The following is a 16,123-nucleotide window of genomic DNA, read 5'->3' as shown; positions in this document are numbered from 1 at the left end:
AAAGGGGCTGGGCATACAACATGATGACCAGGTCGTTTAAAACCGAGAGTTAAGTAATAACACTATTATGCATCATCTTGATGACAGATTTTATTTTAGAAAAATTTACAGATTTACAGGTTTACAGATTTACAGATTTTTTTAGGATTTATAGGTCAACGAGGAGCTACATGTATGAGAGAGTTATTATTACATTGGGTTGGTTTCTTGATGCATCTGAAAAGAACAATCGACTAATTCCATCAACACCATAAGTATAAATATACATATACAATAATAATGGAACTACAATATAGTCTTGATAGCCATCAGAATACTCCTAACACCTGAGTATTTGAAAACATTCATACCGGTATCAAATCCATGGAAGACATTATACTGTCAAAAGACATTCACATTCAGTTGAGTAAACCAATTTTGCATACATTTATAAATTCAATCTCAATCTAGCATCCCCATTAGATAACAATTAAAAATATTGAATATGGCAATGATTGAGTATTTCTCTGACACAATGTATCAAAACTAAACTTTTACTTGTGAAATTAAATTCTATCTTCGAATCTCATTTTTTGATAAACATTTTGTATAAAAATAAACACTTTGATATGATCAGCTGTCACTACAAAAAAATAAACTTTATACAAATAATCTTTTGCACACTATTTCTACATTAACAGTATTGTAACTTGGGCTCCAATGAACAAACTATTACTTATTAATTCATTCCTAACTCGGTCTGGTTTTGACTTCTGTCAGTCTTTCCCAAAAGGAGTTCTTAAAAAATTATGTACAAAGCAAGCAGGGGGGTCTAAAGTAGCCAGCAAGCCCAAATGCTTTCATAGTTTCCAAACATATTTCATATTTTCTATCAAGATCTTGCAGCTTGGAGCAAAAAGGTAACAGTTAAGTGTCTGCATTTACTTGTCTTTCCCCCTCTGCTATCTGGCCAAACCATCTCCCATTCTAAGCTGAGGGGTCGTTCATTTAGTACACAAACACAATTTTCAGAACTCCCCGCCCTTCGTGAGCCAAGACCACCTACTGGGTATGTGTGCGGAATGATCACCAGTTGTCAATGGCACAGATGATGTTGCGATGCTGCATGATACAACATGATTCGACTTGTTTTTGCACAAGTGTGATTTTATGACCTCATAAATCAATTAACTTGTATTAACACAAACTTCTCATCTCTTTCATACTTAGTGTCATGTTATGGACAACAAGAAGTTCATGTCGTATTTTCATCCCAAAACACTCACACCTGAACCTGCACACAAAGTAGACCTCATCTTGACAAATGCCCCTTCCTTGTTGGGCAAGTACTAAATGAAAGGCCCCTCAGATACTGCTATAAAACTAAGAAGCACTAATTATGTATTTTCTCTTGATTTCGACCGCGTTTTCTCTGCAGAATGCACCAACGCTTTTGAACCGTTGACACATGCTTGGGAATAATGAAATCCTGGACACACCAAAAATATCATTCCAGAACAAAAGTTTTCGATGAAGAACATTGTTTTTGCAGGTCACTTGCACTGCCTAAAATGGAAATTGATTTTCACATTCTGATGTCCATGACATCTTGTCTATCACCGGGTGACTGCTGCCCGTCTCCTCCCGAGGATGGTGCCGTCCACACATCTGCATCATGTCTCACACGAGCTTCCCGCAGAAACTGAAAAGTAAAGTTCAGTTGCTATAGTCGAGAAGAGGATGAATATTCATCTGAATAACTTACCAAGCAATATTGATCGGGGTCAGTAGCCCAAAGATAACAAAGCAAAGACAAATCGATGCATTAGCAAGAATCGGAACACCAATGAACTCTTTTAACGTGCATGCGTGGAAATTTTGTTCCAACATAATCTGATAGTGGTGGCACTGTCTGTTGACTTCACATCGTTATCTTGACAGGGTGTTCGGCATAGATTGTCTCATCGATAGTCTAGACGGTCATCTCGTCTTCTTGTGTTCCCGAGATGCCATGGAATATCTATGGTTTACATTGTCTTATCTTCGCTTTGTCTTGTCACTGCTTCGTCTTTACGTCACCACCTGGTGTCGTCAAGGTAATTTTAAGCAGTCACCCATCCAAATAGCTCACTATATGACTCTGACCCAAAAGGCCTCATTTTGACCATAGCAGGTCAGAAATGTGGTCTGAAGGAAATCTTTCGTGTAGAACTCGCCTTTAAGTGTCCCTCAACATCAGCCAGAGATTTATCAATCCAATCAGTCACACCAGATAGTTGGCAAGCATTCTTGGTGACCAGGGCAAGGTGGCTCACTGACAACACCAAAGCAGTACACCTGAAGAGAAAGAAATCAAGAATATTAAATCTTAAGGGTGGAGCGGGTGGGTCTACACTAACATGTCGAAGGTGTCAGACCAGGCACAGAAGGTTTGGAAACCCCAAATTGATTTCTTTTAGTTTTTTGGCAATTTTTAAAACCATTGGGCGCAAAGATCTTGTTTTCTTGCAACTACAACTGACAAGGTGATGACAGTGCAGGAGTTTAAGCCTAAGAGACCGTTTTACGAACCTGGCCTCGAGTAATTTCGGATCCATAGGTGGGTACATAGAAATAACCACGTCATCAACACGAGGACTGATGCGCTTGGCCACCTCAATGATGTTGATGAGCGTCTCCGGTGAGCGTAGCTGGCTGGACTGGCGCATCGTGATGGCGACCAGCTTCTCGGTCAGGAGGTGGCAGATCTTGAGAATGTCGATGCAGTGCGGAACAATTCCCCTAGTAAAACAATACAAGAAACGCACGGCTGAAGAACATGGAGTGATGACCAGGAGTACTAAACACTAAACGCCAACAGGTCTGAATTAAATCAGATCCAAAAAGGCATCCTTACATTTTTTTATCTCAGATAGGCCAGATTATAAAAGTAGATGTTCAATGGAACCTCTGTTAGCGGACACCTCTCTATTAAGGACAACCTCTATTAAGGACACTAGTTTTGGTCCCAAATTGGTTGTTTCTATTCAATTTGACCTCTTTAATCAGGACACCTCTCTATTAAAGGGAACTGGAACCACCGAGCGATTTATTCAACTTTTCGACTTTCACTGCACGAGAACGTCAAACTTCCAACTTCCTATTCGAGTTCAGATTTGTAGCTCCGCCCCCATTGCCCGAGCACGCGCAGTTCAATTTGTTATTATTGAGAATCATCGATCTTTCATTCATGAGTTTTCCTAGTAAATTCCATAGTAGTGACGCCACTCAATGATTGACAGCTGTGCGCCATGTTTCATTCATGCCTCGTTCTGATCACCCGATACGCGGGAAATGAAAACGAGGTCATACGAACTGGCTTGGCGGTTTCAGTTCCCTTTAACTTGAGGACAGCACTTGTCAGTCCCGAGGGAGTCCTTAAATAATAGAGAGGTTCTACTGTAGTATGTCTTACGTGGCATCATCAACCCAGTTTTCATCCTTCAATATCTCCTCCCACTGAGGCGGTGTGATACGAACATCATCCATCTCCACCTCGCCATCTGGTACGACCTCCATCGCCCCAACAAGCTGAACATCTGGCCTTGTCTCCTGCTGCATGGCGCTGATCAAGTCCTTCTTGCGACAGTATTTGTGCTTGAGAACCACAATCAGTACAACCAGTGACCCGACGAACACTGTTGTCAGGACACCTATTGCAACAGCAACCACGATTTCCATCTTTTTAACGTGTTATCATCGATGAAGAATCAAATGTTACAACCATTTTATAAAGTAAAAGTCTGAAAAAGAAGAATAAACAGATGTAGGCCTATACCATTAAAAGCCTGCAACACTGAATAAGAAACAAATAAAGACAAGTAACTTCGAACCAGTCGGCTTAGCCTAGCTCTCATGGCTCGTCTTTAGCCTAGGCCTAGCTGACTTGACTCATAGTGCACATTTATTTTGTCGTCTTTGTTTGGGCTATGCCTCGTCGAAATCGTCCATTTACCGATTAATACAGCAACGGCGAATGCATCTAGAGGGACTAGGCTACGTCCCAAATATTGCCCGAGTGGACCCTTTCACTCGGTCTCTCCCGGTTATTGCGGTCCCAAACAAACCTAAATATAATAGGCAAAATGAACAAAATGTGGTGTGCGACCATGAGGTATTTTGTTTGCTGCTTGTTTCTTGTGGCCTTCAGTGGCTTCCTCCGCCTGGTGTACGCCTATGCGAGGGCCTCTCTACTAGACTAGAGTATTGCTGCATGGTTTGGCCCACTCACTGACAACACAGGTGTCAAGTTAGTTGGGTTCACTTAGGCCTACTATATCAGATTTTGCAAATAACCTGTTTCATGAAATAAGAGCTACATGCAACGGTGGGTACCAGTTAATACGAAGTTGTCATTGAAAGTGTTGACAAGTGAAACGTTTCCCCAACTTGTCAGTTCGATTTGGCGATTTGCTGGATTTTCAATTGATTGAAGGGTGTGATGAAATTTGACCAATATAATGACGTCACAAGCTTGTTGCGCAAGGTTGAAACGCGGGAAATACGAATTCGGTCATTCCATGGTCTCACTAGCCGGTGCGCGAAATTTTTTTCTGCAGGATACTTCTGCCACAGTGTACATCTGACAGCCAATCACAATTGGCGCGATCTTTGACGTCACACTGTTTATTTATGCATGATAATGCAAATACAATGGACGATACCGAGTCGCATGCCGAGTGCCACTTCAACTGTGAATGTGACAATAGTTCATTGTCTGACCCCAATTATGCTCAACTCAAGGTTTGTGTCGTAGTGTTTAGGAATGAATTGCACAGATTCATTGTAAAATTGATGATATTATGCGTACAAAAGAGGCATCAGCTGATCTGATCGCTACATTGCAGTGCATGCATTGACGGATTTGTGAAATTTTAAGGGGTAGTGACACTGACAGTGTTGCCAATGTTGATAATTATTAAAGGGACAGTGTATCCGATGTCTGCTGTTTGTTGAAGGTATCAGGCCTATTTTGGTAGTTTGAACATTGTTGAAGGGCCATTGTATAAAACACATTTTGACAAGCAAACAAAATAAATTGAATGGTGGCGCCACCTATGCATATACAGCAGAACTAGTTACACGGTTGACAGATAAACATTCAACCTCGGCTATTTTGCCGAGCACAGTGCGCCTTTAACAGACAAGTCCAATAAATACAGTCCACTCGACATTGACGACAATGAAAATACATGTTAAGATACTGCAAATAAATATATTTTAGCTAATATACTCCTCTAACCATTTGCTAACTTGTTCTTTCCAAGATTATCAGAACACGTGGCATTGTTGACATTATTGCGCCATGTGGAAAGATGATGTCAACAAAGACACGTGCTTGCCTTGAATTCTGATTGGCTGTCAGATGTACACTATGGCAGAAGTATCCTGCAGAAAAAAATTTCGCAGCCGGTGCGGAAGCCAGGTCTAGCTGCCTCGACGTTATTTCATGCATACCCCTGTTCCAGCGGCTGTAGACTTAGCATTACCTAATACTCTCACACAAACCTATACATTTCTGAATAGCTTTTCACTTGTAGAATACATCTGGCTAAGTTTCAACGTCGTCTAGACATACAGTCATGCATAGACTGATGCAGCACAATGCAAGAGACACCCTGTGTGTTAACGCAAATTTTAAAAATTTCACCTTTATGCCTTATAACTTCAAGATTAACAAGGATGGTGAAAAAAAAATTCATACACATCTACTCGATCATCACCTTGAGAAAGCCAACTGACGACTATTTCAATCTTTAATACAAAAATAGGCTGTCGTTGCGGCTTTTGTTTGAGTTTTTTGCCCTCGAAATTTTACCAAGCCTGGAAGCTCGAATGATACCGAACACCAAAAATTTTCAAACATTATACCAAGACCAACTTAATGGCGAGCACCTACTGTGCATGCTCAAGAATTGTCCCATAAGAAGTATCGGTTCCCAAACATCTCGGCACACTGACCCGTGCTAACTTTGGCAACTCCTCAAACCAACTCCTGTCCTCCTCTGCAATCTCACCCTCGATTGGAACGTCCCAAACGACTCCGGCGACCCAGAACTTTTGTAGGAGTATTTTTCCACGAATTATGAATGGTGATATGAATCCCATGGGGTCGAAGACGGCAGGCGGTATTTGCACCACGCCACCACGGGCACCACGCGACCACCACGCCACCACGCGAACAGGTGGAGCGATCATAATGACGATATCAAAACAGACCATCAGACCACAGACACTTGAGAGTTGTGGTTACACCTACCAATTATAGATGGCATGTTGGTATACTGCGTTGTTGCCTGACGGGATTTACGAGTATTTATTACTTGTTAATGGCATTCGCAAAAAGCAGGGCTATTATTAAGCCGCTATACATCCGTGTCCAACCGTTTGTCATGAGAGATCTTATCACACCATTATTGTTATCACAATACTGTCACTGCGGAGAAAGTATAGATCGGAGACCTATTATTGCGAATTAGTGTTGTACAGAGACTTGTCCCCGGTAAAGGTCCTGTACGGCATGTACGCTTATGCATTGAAGGCCTATTTGGTACACTGATGTGAAAGTAAATATTGTGACCTGTTTTAAAGGTCCCGCCCTATTGTTCGACAAAGGTTCAGTGATTTCAAATACCTGACGGGCTCATCTTGCCTATAGGTGTATTGTCTCATGTGTGAATAGTTTCGACGTCCTGTGAGAGGTGAGAGACCCCTATTGGCTACTTCGTGTAACTTTATTTTGCCTACATAGCTGCTGCCTATAGCGTCCCTTTAAACACTATGAAGACTGTGACACTGGTGTGAAAGTAAATATAGTCCACTATTTAAAAGTCCTGGGCCTGGTTGTTTAAAAGAAGAAATACATTTTTAAAGATAACTTAACGTTAAAATTCCTGACTTGGCGTTAAGATAACGTCAAGTTTTATTTTGAGTTGTTCAAACAATATTAGCCTAACATTGGCGTTATCTTTAACGTTAGATTTAACTTACCTAAAACCCTAAGTAAAATCTAACGTTATCTTTAACTTGATTACCTATACCTACCATGGCAACTAACATCAGTGAACCAAGATGCAATATTTACTAACATTAGCGTTAGTTTACCCTAACGTTGTTTTGAACAACCCAAATTTAACGCCAAGTTAGCTAACGCCAAGTTAAGGAATTTAACGTTGATATTTAACTTAACATCAATGAAATTCTTTTCAACAACCGGGCCCTGTTCTATTGTTTGATGGGATTTCATGAATAGCAATATGGGCCCAGGCTTATACATCGTAGACGTATTACAGTCATTTGAAAGTCAGTATAGTCTTCAAAGGTCAGGCGGGCGCGTCGATTATAATAATAATATACAATGTATAATAATGATCACAATATTGAAGATAAGAAGAAGAATTCCCAAGCTTGTTGGCTTGGGAAGCCTAGTGATTCACCTTCCCTAAAGAATGCATAAGATTCGAGACATGTCCATTAAAGGGGCACTATAGGCAGCATCTTGGTAGGCAACATAGAGTTACACAAAGTAGCCAGTGAGTCTCTCACCTCTCACAGTTTAACCTAGTCACGCCTGTAACAGGGATACATTCAGTGATGAATCAAATAAGACCTAATGCCCTTACTCTGTTTATAAGTCAGCTAAAGTTGGCCAATTTGACCCCCTGCTCCTACATAGTCCCCCTTTAATGGTAAACTATAGGCAACAGCTAGGTAGGCAAGATAAAGTTACACAAAGTCGCCAATAAGGGTCTCTCACACAACAGTATGTTGAAACTATGCACACGTGTTCGAGTGAGTGATAAATCTAACTCCTCCCCCCCCCCCCCAACCCACCCCACTTAACGAACGGCCACCCCTTTAAAGGGAGACTATATAACCCACTCGTACTCGTATGGTTTTTGCAGGTCAGTCGTCAGTTGGAGTAGGTCTAGTTACTCAACGGTAATTCAGTACGTATTTCCGTAGTTGGCGTATATGGCAAGCCAGAGTGGACACAGTTCGTATTTTATATCCTTATATATTGTTATTTTATGTGGATATATATTCATATTTTATGTCCATATATATTCCGACCAATCAGAATGAATTTCTTTATATGCACAATAATTCATTTTATATACACATAAATTCCATTTTATGTCCACATAAATTCAATTTTATGTCCACATTAAAACCCGATTTTATGTCCATATAAATTATTTTATGTGGAGATATATTGGTATTTTATGTCCATATAAATTAGATTATATCTACACATAAATTATACCGGACGAATTTATCACCACATAAATTCCCATTTTATATGGACATAAAATCAGCCAATCAGAATGCCGCTTTATATGTGCTTATATATTCCACTTCCGTATTGAAAACTTCTACTTCCGTATTAGAATCGGTCACTTCCGTATTAAAATACTTTTGGCCAATGGGAACCATCGTTTCATTGGCGCGCGCAGCTGCATTGTGGGTCGGAAGAGTCATTGTTCAGCGGATAATAGGCAGAGGGTTGACTGTTGAACTCTGCACACTTAACACAATGCCACGCTCACTCCCCTGCACGCCCACAATACAATGGAGTTGCGCGCGCCAATGAAACGATGGTTCCCATTGGCCAAAACTATTTTAATATGTCACATACAACTGCTACAGGATGATGTCTAAAACGTAGGAGTACAGTACATCAACCAGTCCCCGTTGAAGCTTAGGACCTTGGAAAATGTTGCTATTCAATGCGACTCCTCCCGACTTCGCCGATGCATCGAAGACAATTCGCACTTATAGTTGTTGCTTTAACCATGCGGACTACTGGAAAATGTGGCAAGAACCACCTCGACCCTGGTGATTTGATGTCTTCCTTTAAAACCTTTCGGATTTACCCCTTTTCAAGATACTGATCTGTGGTGTCGGAATATGTCTTCGGTGTGTTTGGATCGGGAGTTTTCATCAGTCTCCGCTCTGTTGACTTAAGACGATCTATTGCAGTATCCTCATTGTCCGGCAATGGTAGGTAATTCCCTCGCCATGGAACTGCAACTTGGTGTCGCTTCTCTTTTTCGTGGTATTCCATCATGTTCTTGACCATGTCCAAGGCCACTTGCGCTCAGCCTCCGTCAGCGGGTTACTCTTCACCTCTACTCCTAAATTCTCCACTTCCCAAAAGCGCTGCATAGTGACGTTGATCTCTTGGAGGACTCCTGATTGCACACAGAAGGCAAAGTGAGTTGATTGTTCACTCTTCTTAGTTGGCACTGGTCCAATGCATGTCCAACCGAGCTTTACCAAGCGTGCACTGGATTGACCTGTCTCTCCATCCACGTCTTCTAAGCTCTGGTGCAGCTCCGGGTAATCTGATCGACTGAGGTTCTCTTTCCCGCCTTGAGAAACTTTATAGTCTTCAGATGTGGATAGTGTTGAGCGTGCCGATTCCGATCTTCTGCGTGCAGGTCTCCTGTGATGTTTTCGACTGTTGTAGCGTTCATCACCATGTTAACTTTACCACTTAAGCTTTCCATCCCAAACTCGACAGGCATGGTGGCAAACTTGACCATTTAGCACATTGACCTTCGCCTCTGACACCTGGCCGCTGACGCCTAATTCTGCTGCTACATCCGCGTTGACATAGGTAGCGGGACTGCCATCGTCGAGGAGGGCATTGACTTTTAGCCGTCGACCTTGGTTCTTCAGAATAACCGGTACCGTCCTCAGGGCTGTCATCTCCCGTTTACCCGTCCCACCACTACCAGTGGCTAGGGTGACACAATAAGATCTCTGTTCTGGTTTTTCATGCTCTTGACTCTGATTGTCCTCTGATCTCGAAACTGGTAACTTTCCACCATGGAGTAGACGATTGTGGCTGTCCTTGCATCCTTTTATACCGCACGTCCGACTCCTCACAAAACTGTCCCCTATGTGCCATGACATCAGTAGCAGGCTTTCTTCTTCACTTTTGCGGCTATCCACCGTTCATTGGGTGACATGGACTTGAAAGTCTCACACACCCATAGTCCATTGTATCCCTTGCAGCAGACTGGGCATTGCTCACCCCTCTTTCGGTCCTGAATGTTCCCTTTCTCAAACCTGGCATCACGTTTGTCCCATCTAGAGTTGTTCGTCTCCTTGGCCTGTGAGTATGGGCCCTGCATCAGCATTGTCCTTCGGATCGGCCTCTCACTGCCACTCTTTTCCCTATTTATTTTCTACTGCTACTATTTGCCAATGTGCCATAGAGGGGGTCGTTAGATTCCACTGCTTCTGCTGACACAAACTTTTCAAACTCTTCAACAGTAGGGTAGCTCCCGGTTCTCTGAGCGGTATCTACTGCACGACGTCTCCATCTGTGTTGCAGATGTGGTGGCAAACGTTCCACCATCAAGCAAAGAGATTTGTTGGTGTCGATCTCCTTCAGCTTGTCCTGAACACTTCAACACAGCTTTTCAAATTCCTGCAACTTCTTCGGTTCAGATGCTTTGATTCCAGCTCCAGTTGTTACCCGATCTATCCACGCTTTGGTAATTGTTGCAGACAGCAGTATTGTTACACCCTGTATAATTGTAGTCGCATAAATGTTCTTGTGTTTTTTGTCATAATAAACGCACATGGTTTTATACAAGGAAACGAACCGATTTGTTCACGTTATTCCGGAGCAATAAGGGTGGCTTTATAGCCTTAGTGTGGCTTCCCCCACATTAAATGGTGCCGAAACACCGGGATAAATAGGTATACAACGAAGAGGTGTACAATGCAGGCTGCTGTGCAGCGCAGATCGGCCACAAAAGGCTGGGTTACGAGGGCGATCAAAAACCTCGAGAAAGCTCTGAAAGAACGCAAAGACATTGGGCCAGGCGGCGCTGTCGATGACGCGATCTTCGAGGAGGGCCTTTCAGAGTTAGATTTACGGTTGGCTTCGTTCAGGAAGGCACAGAGCGACGTTGAAGCTCATTGTCCGAATGAGGAAGAACTGTTAAATTGTATCGACGAAGCTGGTACATTTTTGGATAGGATCAGTGTGATCCGAATTGAGACTCTCCGTGTCAGGAAAGGTGTCCAGACAGGCAGTGCTGTTGGCGCTGTCAGCAAGACTGACGTGGAGGATAACTGGGACTCACGAAGTCATGATTCCGATAACAGCTACAATGCATCAAAGCTTGTGAGGTTGCCTAAGATTGAACTGCCCAAATTCAGGGGCGACGTTACACAATGGCAGTCCTTCTGGGACAAGTTTAACGCTTTGGTTGACAAGACGGACATTCCTGTAATCAGTAAGTTTACGTATTTGGATTCGCTTTTGGAAGGCGAGGCCAAGGCGGCCATCGCTGGACTTTCAATCACAAATTCACATTACGACGATGCCCGCCAAATACTGGAAGACAGGTACGGGAGACGGGAAAAAATCGCGTTTGCCCACATTCAGGGACTGTTACGAATGAGCACTAGGCCAAACGCTGGGACCAAGTGTCGTGCGGGCCAATTATCAAAATTGTACGACGAAGTGCAGGCCCATGTCCGCAGTTTGGAGGCTTTGGACATTACTGGCGAACAGTATGGGGTGTTTTTGACACCAGTAGTACTCTCTTGCCTCCCAAGCGAGGTACGCTTGGAGTGGGCAAGAGATGGAGAAGGTCATGAAGATGATCTTGACTTTCTTTTGGACTTTCTGAAAACCGATATACGCCGGAGGGACACTGCAGATTCCTTTAAGGAAATTGGAAAGTCAAACACAGAGGAGAAAACGTTTGAAGCTCCTGTAGCAACGATCGCCGCTTTGCAGTTGTCCAGCAAGAACGGGTGCGGACATTGTAAAAAACCATCGCATCCAGCGCACAAGTGCTGGGAAATAACGAGATGTGGTTCTGTTTCTGAGCGAAAGGAGAAAGTACGCAATTCGAAACTTTGCTTCAAATGCTTGGGGAGTCATTTCGCCCGTCAGTGTAACGAAAAATGTTCAAAATGTGGAGCTGGACACCACCATCTGCTGTGTGAAAAACAAGGATCGAGGAATTCAACTTCAAGGCCGAGGAATGCTGCCACTACCGAACGCTCTTCTGGCGCTGAAAATGGAACTTCTAACGTTGGCAATGTGTCACAATCTGCGCGCGCTGATAATGTGTCAGGTTCATTCGTGTCGAATTCTAGCGCCAATAATGTGCACGGTCAATTTGTGTCAAATTCTAGTTTGTCAAATTCAACAGGAGATTTGCGCACGATTCTTCCATTGGCAACTGTGCGGGTTCGTGGCAGCCAAGGGTATACTGATGCCACCCTACTGTTTGACAGCGGGTCAGATCGTTCGTATGTCTCCAGTTCGCTGGTGAAACGAGTTAAGCCAGAATGGGTATCGTCAGAGCCGATCTGTTTTGCGGCTTTTGGGGGTGGGACTTCGGCCAAGGGTCAACTGCATAACGTCTACAATCTAGAGTTGTCCAATGCTGCAAAAGGTGCAGTACATGTTGAAACCATAAATGCTGTGGAGGTCCCCTTGATTTGTACCCCATTACAAAGGCCCCAGGTTCCTCAAAGCGTGTTAAATTCATTTGGTGAGGGTGTCGAGTTTCATGGTGTTGAGGCAGGGCAACGATCCATTGATATTCTAATAGGGATTGACACCTATTGGGATTTCATGAAACCTGGCCTCAAAAGACACCCAGATGGTCCGGTGGCTCAAGAAACCATCTTTGGGTGGGTTTTATCTGGTTGCTTAAAAAACCCTAAAGTACCCAAGTCATTGACCCCAAACTCGCGTAACCTTTCTCATCAGCTTCTTTGTTTAGATTCTCATTCTCAAGGTGTCACAGACCAGACGGTGAGAAGTTTTTGGGAGCTGGAATCCATTGGGATAATGAAGAAGGAGACCGTGCCTCCGGATCCGGTACATGTAAGGTTTAAAGAATCTATAAGGTTTGTACGGGGTAGGTACGAAGTAGCTCTTCCATGGAGGAGTGATTTTAGGCCGGGCGTGCTGCTAAACAACGAGATGTTGGCTAGGAAGCGCCTAGCCTATTTGTCGCGTAGACTAGACAGGGATCATAACCTCCAGGACCAGTATGATGCTGTCTTTCATAACTATGAAAACCTTGGCATCATTGAGGAAGTAAAAGAGGAGGAAGGCATTGGTCCAGTATTCTACTTACCACACCGTCCTGTAGTCAGGGAGACTAGCCTGAGTTCAAAGGTTAGGCCCGTATTTGATGCCTCAGCAACAGGATACAACCAGGTATCACTCAACGACTGCATGGAAACTGGGCCATCACTGATGCCCAGTCTTATAGAAATTTTGATTAGATTCCGTAGGTGGCAGGTGGCGCTTACTGCTGATGTTTCTAAAGCCTTCCTGCAGATTGGTGTTCGGGAGCAGGACCAGTCAGTGCATAGATTCCTGTGGGATTGTAATGGCACTGTTCGGACGATGAAGTTTCTACGGGTACCCTTTGGTAACAAAAGCAGTCCCTTCTTGCTCAACGCTACCATAAAACACCATCTAGCTACTTACCCTCTTTCTTTGGCTAGAGAAGAGTTGGAGGAGAATCTCTTTGTTGATGATTGGCTCACTGGAGCAGACACAGATGATGACAGCTGTGATCTGTTTGATAATGGATCCCAGATATTTGACAAGGCCGGAATGACATTGGCAAAATGTCATTCTAACAGTCGAGTTTTGGTCGGTAAGTTCAGCCAAGACCTTGGATCAAAGCACCTACAGGATGACTCAGTCAAGGTGTTAGGCATGAAATGGTTTGCCTTAGAGGATTGTTTCTCATTTGATGGAGTAGAGACGCCCTCTATTTCTGAGTTGTTTTGTTCAAAGCGTACAGTTCTCAGTTTCACTTCCAGACTTTTCGACCCGCTGGGATTCCTTAGCCCCTTCGTGATGCTTGCCAAAATCCTGTTCCAAGAGGTTTGGACTCTCGGGTTAGGTTGGGATGAGGCCCTTCCTGATGAAATGCGTGATAGGTTTGTATCATGGGTAAGTGGTATTGTGACACTGCAGAGTTGGAGAATTCCACGTTGTTTCTTCCCTGGCACAACTTGGAAGGAAAGTGTAAACAAACTGGAGTTACACGTGTTCAGTGACGCCTCAATGAAGGCCTATGGGGCCAATGTCTATGTGAGACTCCCAGATGGACATGGTGGTTACAAGGTGTCTCTGGTTACTTCAAAGGGTAAAGTATCCCCATTGAAAAGGGTCACCCTGCCTAGACTAGAATTGTTAGGCGCTCTCTTGGCTGCAAGACTGTTGAACTTTGTTGCTAAAGCATTAAAGTTAGATCTTCAGAAGACAGTGTACTACTGTTGGTCAGATTCTACCATTGTTCTTGCCTGGATAAGGACTAATGCATCCAAGTTTAAGGCCTTCGTGGGGAATCGGGTCTCTGAAATACAAGAGCTTACAGACCCCTCTCATTGGTCTCACGTCGAAAGCGCAGATAATCCTGCAGATTTGGTCTCTCGGGGATTGTTAGCCAAGGATTTGATAACTAGCAAGTTATGGCTGGAAGGTCCTTCTTGGCTCTCCAAGGATCTTGTTCTTTCAGATGACAAAGTGAAGCTCCCATTGGAGGCTGGCATACCAGAAGAAATGGTATCGACCTGTTTGGTAGTTGGATCCTCTCCTCCAGATTTTGCCATTCCTGTTGAGAGATGGAGTTCATTCGAGAAGACACTGCGTATCACAGGTTATGTCCTCAGGTTTATTGAAAATCTGAGATTGCATAAAGTAGGTCAATCCAAGGTGGGTCCTCTCTCTGTGGATGAATTGACTGTGGCCAAGGACAAGTTGTTTCAATGTTTGCAACAGCATACTTATGCTCCTGAGTTTGCAGCTTTGGAAAAGGGAGGATGTATTCCAAAGTCCTCAAGCATCGCTCAGTTGTCCCCTTTCTTGAGTGAGGATGGTTATCTCAGGATCCAAGGGAGGCTTCAGTTGTCGAGTCTGTCGTATCTGGAGAAGCATCCTATCATATTGCCCACCCATCATCTTACCAAGATTATGGTTAGGGGTAGACATGTCTTCCTAAAACATGCTGGGGTAGGCTCTCTCTTATCCAATGTCAGGACTTGTTATTGGATTGTTGGGGCCCGAAGATTGGTAAAAGAAGTCAAAAGGGAATGTGTCCCTTGTCAGCGATTTGATGCAGCGGCATGTAACCGTCCTGTTGCTCCCCTACCAGCCCTCCGAGTCAAGGAGGCACCTCCATTTACTGTCACAGGTTTGGATTATTTTGGGCCTCTCTACTGTAGTGATCAGCCTGGGAAGAAAAAGTATGTTCTTCTCTGTACTTGTGCAGTAGTGAGAGCATTGCATTTGGAGCTCACCGACTCAATGTCGCTACAAGATTTCTTGCTAGCCATTCGCAAGTTTGCTGCGAGGCGTGGATTGCCATCTGTTATATTCTCAGATAACGCGAAAACTTTCCTTGCTGCTAAGTACAAGCTACGGGAGGTCTACGGTCATCTCTGTCCCAAATGGAGATTCATTGTTGCCCGCTCCCCCTGGTGGGGGGGTTGGTGGGAACGCCTTGTACGCTCTGTAAAATCTGGTCTGAAGAAGTCTGTGGGGAGATCATCTCTCACCAAGTCTGAATTGGAAGCCGATCTCCTGGAAATAGAGGCCTGTGTGAACTCGAGACCGTTGACATTCGTTGGCGACACATTGGAGTCGGCCAACCCACTCACACCATCTCATTTTCTAATTGGCAGGAGTTCCAGTTTCCAACCAGGAAGTTATGACCTGTCTGACACTGAGCCTGTGGTGACTACAGATGATCTGAATGGTAGGGCAGTATTGCAGCAATTGCGTCTCCAGCAATTCTGGTCTGTATGGAGCGCTGAGTATTTGAGAAGCTTGCCTCATGCTGTGATTAAATTCAGGAACAAGGGTAAGTTGGAGGTAGGTTCACTGGTATTGATCAGGGAGGACAACTTGCGTAGATTGCAGTGGCCTATGGCAGTTATTACTGAGTTACACCCTGGTTGTGATGGCGTGGTTCGCAGCGTGTCACTTAGGACCGCAAAGGGGGTATTGAGTAGATCTGTTCAAAGACTCCATAGTCTGGAGTTGTGTCAGGAATACTGTCAAACAGCAGCTGGCATCAGTGGACCAGTTGACCAA

At 43.9% G+C, this 16,123-nt stretch overlaps 2 protein-coding genes across 3 annotated transcripts; one reads left to right on the top strand and one right to left on the bottom strand.

Moving 5' to 3' along the window:
* Positions 1–77: 77 nt before the first annotated feature.
* On the bottom strand, positions 78–4,442 carry LOC135500673 (transmembrane protein 98-like). 2 transcript variants are annotated; one of them, XM_064792277.1, is made up of 5 exons: positions 4,354–4,442; positions 3,434–3,761; positions 2,551–2,760; positions 2,196–2,316; positions 78–1,681 (listed from the first exon to the last, which is right to left on the bottom strand). In XM_064792277.1, the coding sequence occupies exons 2-5, from the start codon at positions 3,697–3,699 to the stop codon at positions 1,565–1,567; spliced, it is 714 nt and encodes a 237-aa protein (XP_064648347.1). In that variant the 5' UTR covers positions 3,700–3,761; positions 4,354–4,442; the 3' UTR covers positions 78–1,564. The 2 variants fall into 2 exon arrangements, with proteins under 2 accessions (XP_064648347.1, XP_064648346.1); XM_064792276.1 differs by having other exon boundaries at positions 4,315–4,424.
* A 6,314-nt stretch (positions 4,443–10,756) lies between these two features.
* Positions 10,757–15,741, top strand: LOC135500816 (uncharacterized). Its single transcript, XM_064792468.1, has 2 exons — positions 10,757–14,743; positions 15,712–15,741. The coding sequence occupies exons 1-2, from the start codon at positions 10,757–10,759 to the stop codon at positions 15,739–15,741; spliced, it is 4,017 nt and encodes a 1,338-aa protein (XP_064648538.1).
* Positions 15,742–16,123: the final 382 nt, after the last annotated feature.

This window comes from Lineus longissimus, chromosome 16 (genome assembly GCF_910592395.1).
Source record: "Lineus longissimus chromosome 16, tnLinLong1.2, whole genome shotgun sequence".
NCBI classification, from domain to species: domain Eukaryota; kingdom Metazoa; phylum Nemertea; class Pilidiophora; order Heteronemertea; family Lineidae; genus Lineus; species Lineus longissimus.
The sequence above is the reverse complement of the archived record's forward strand: the minus strand, read 5'-3'. Positions and strand labels throughout refer to the sequence as shown.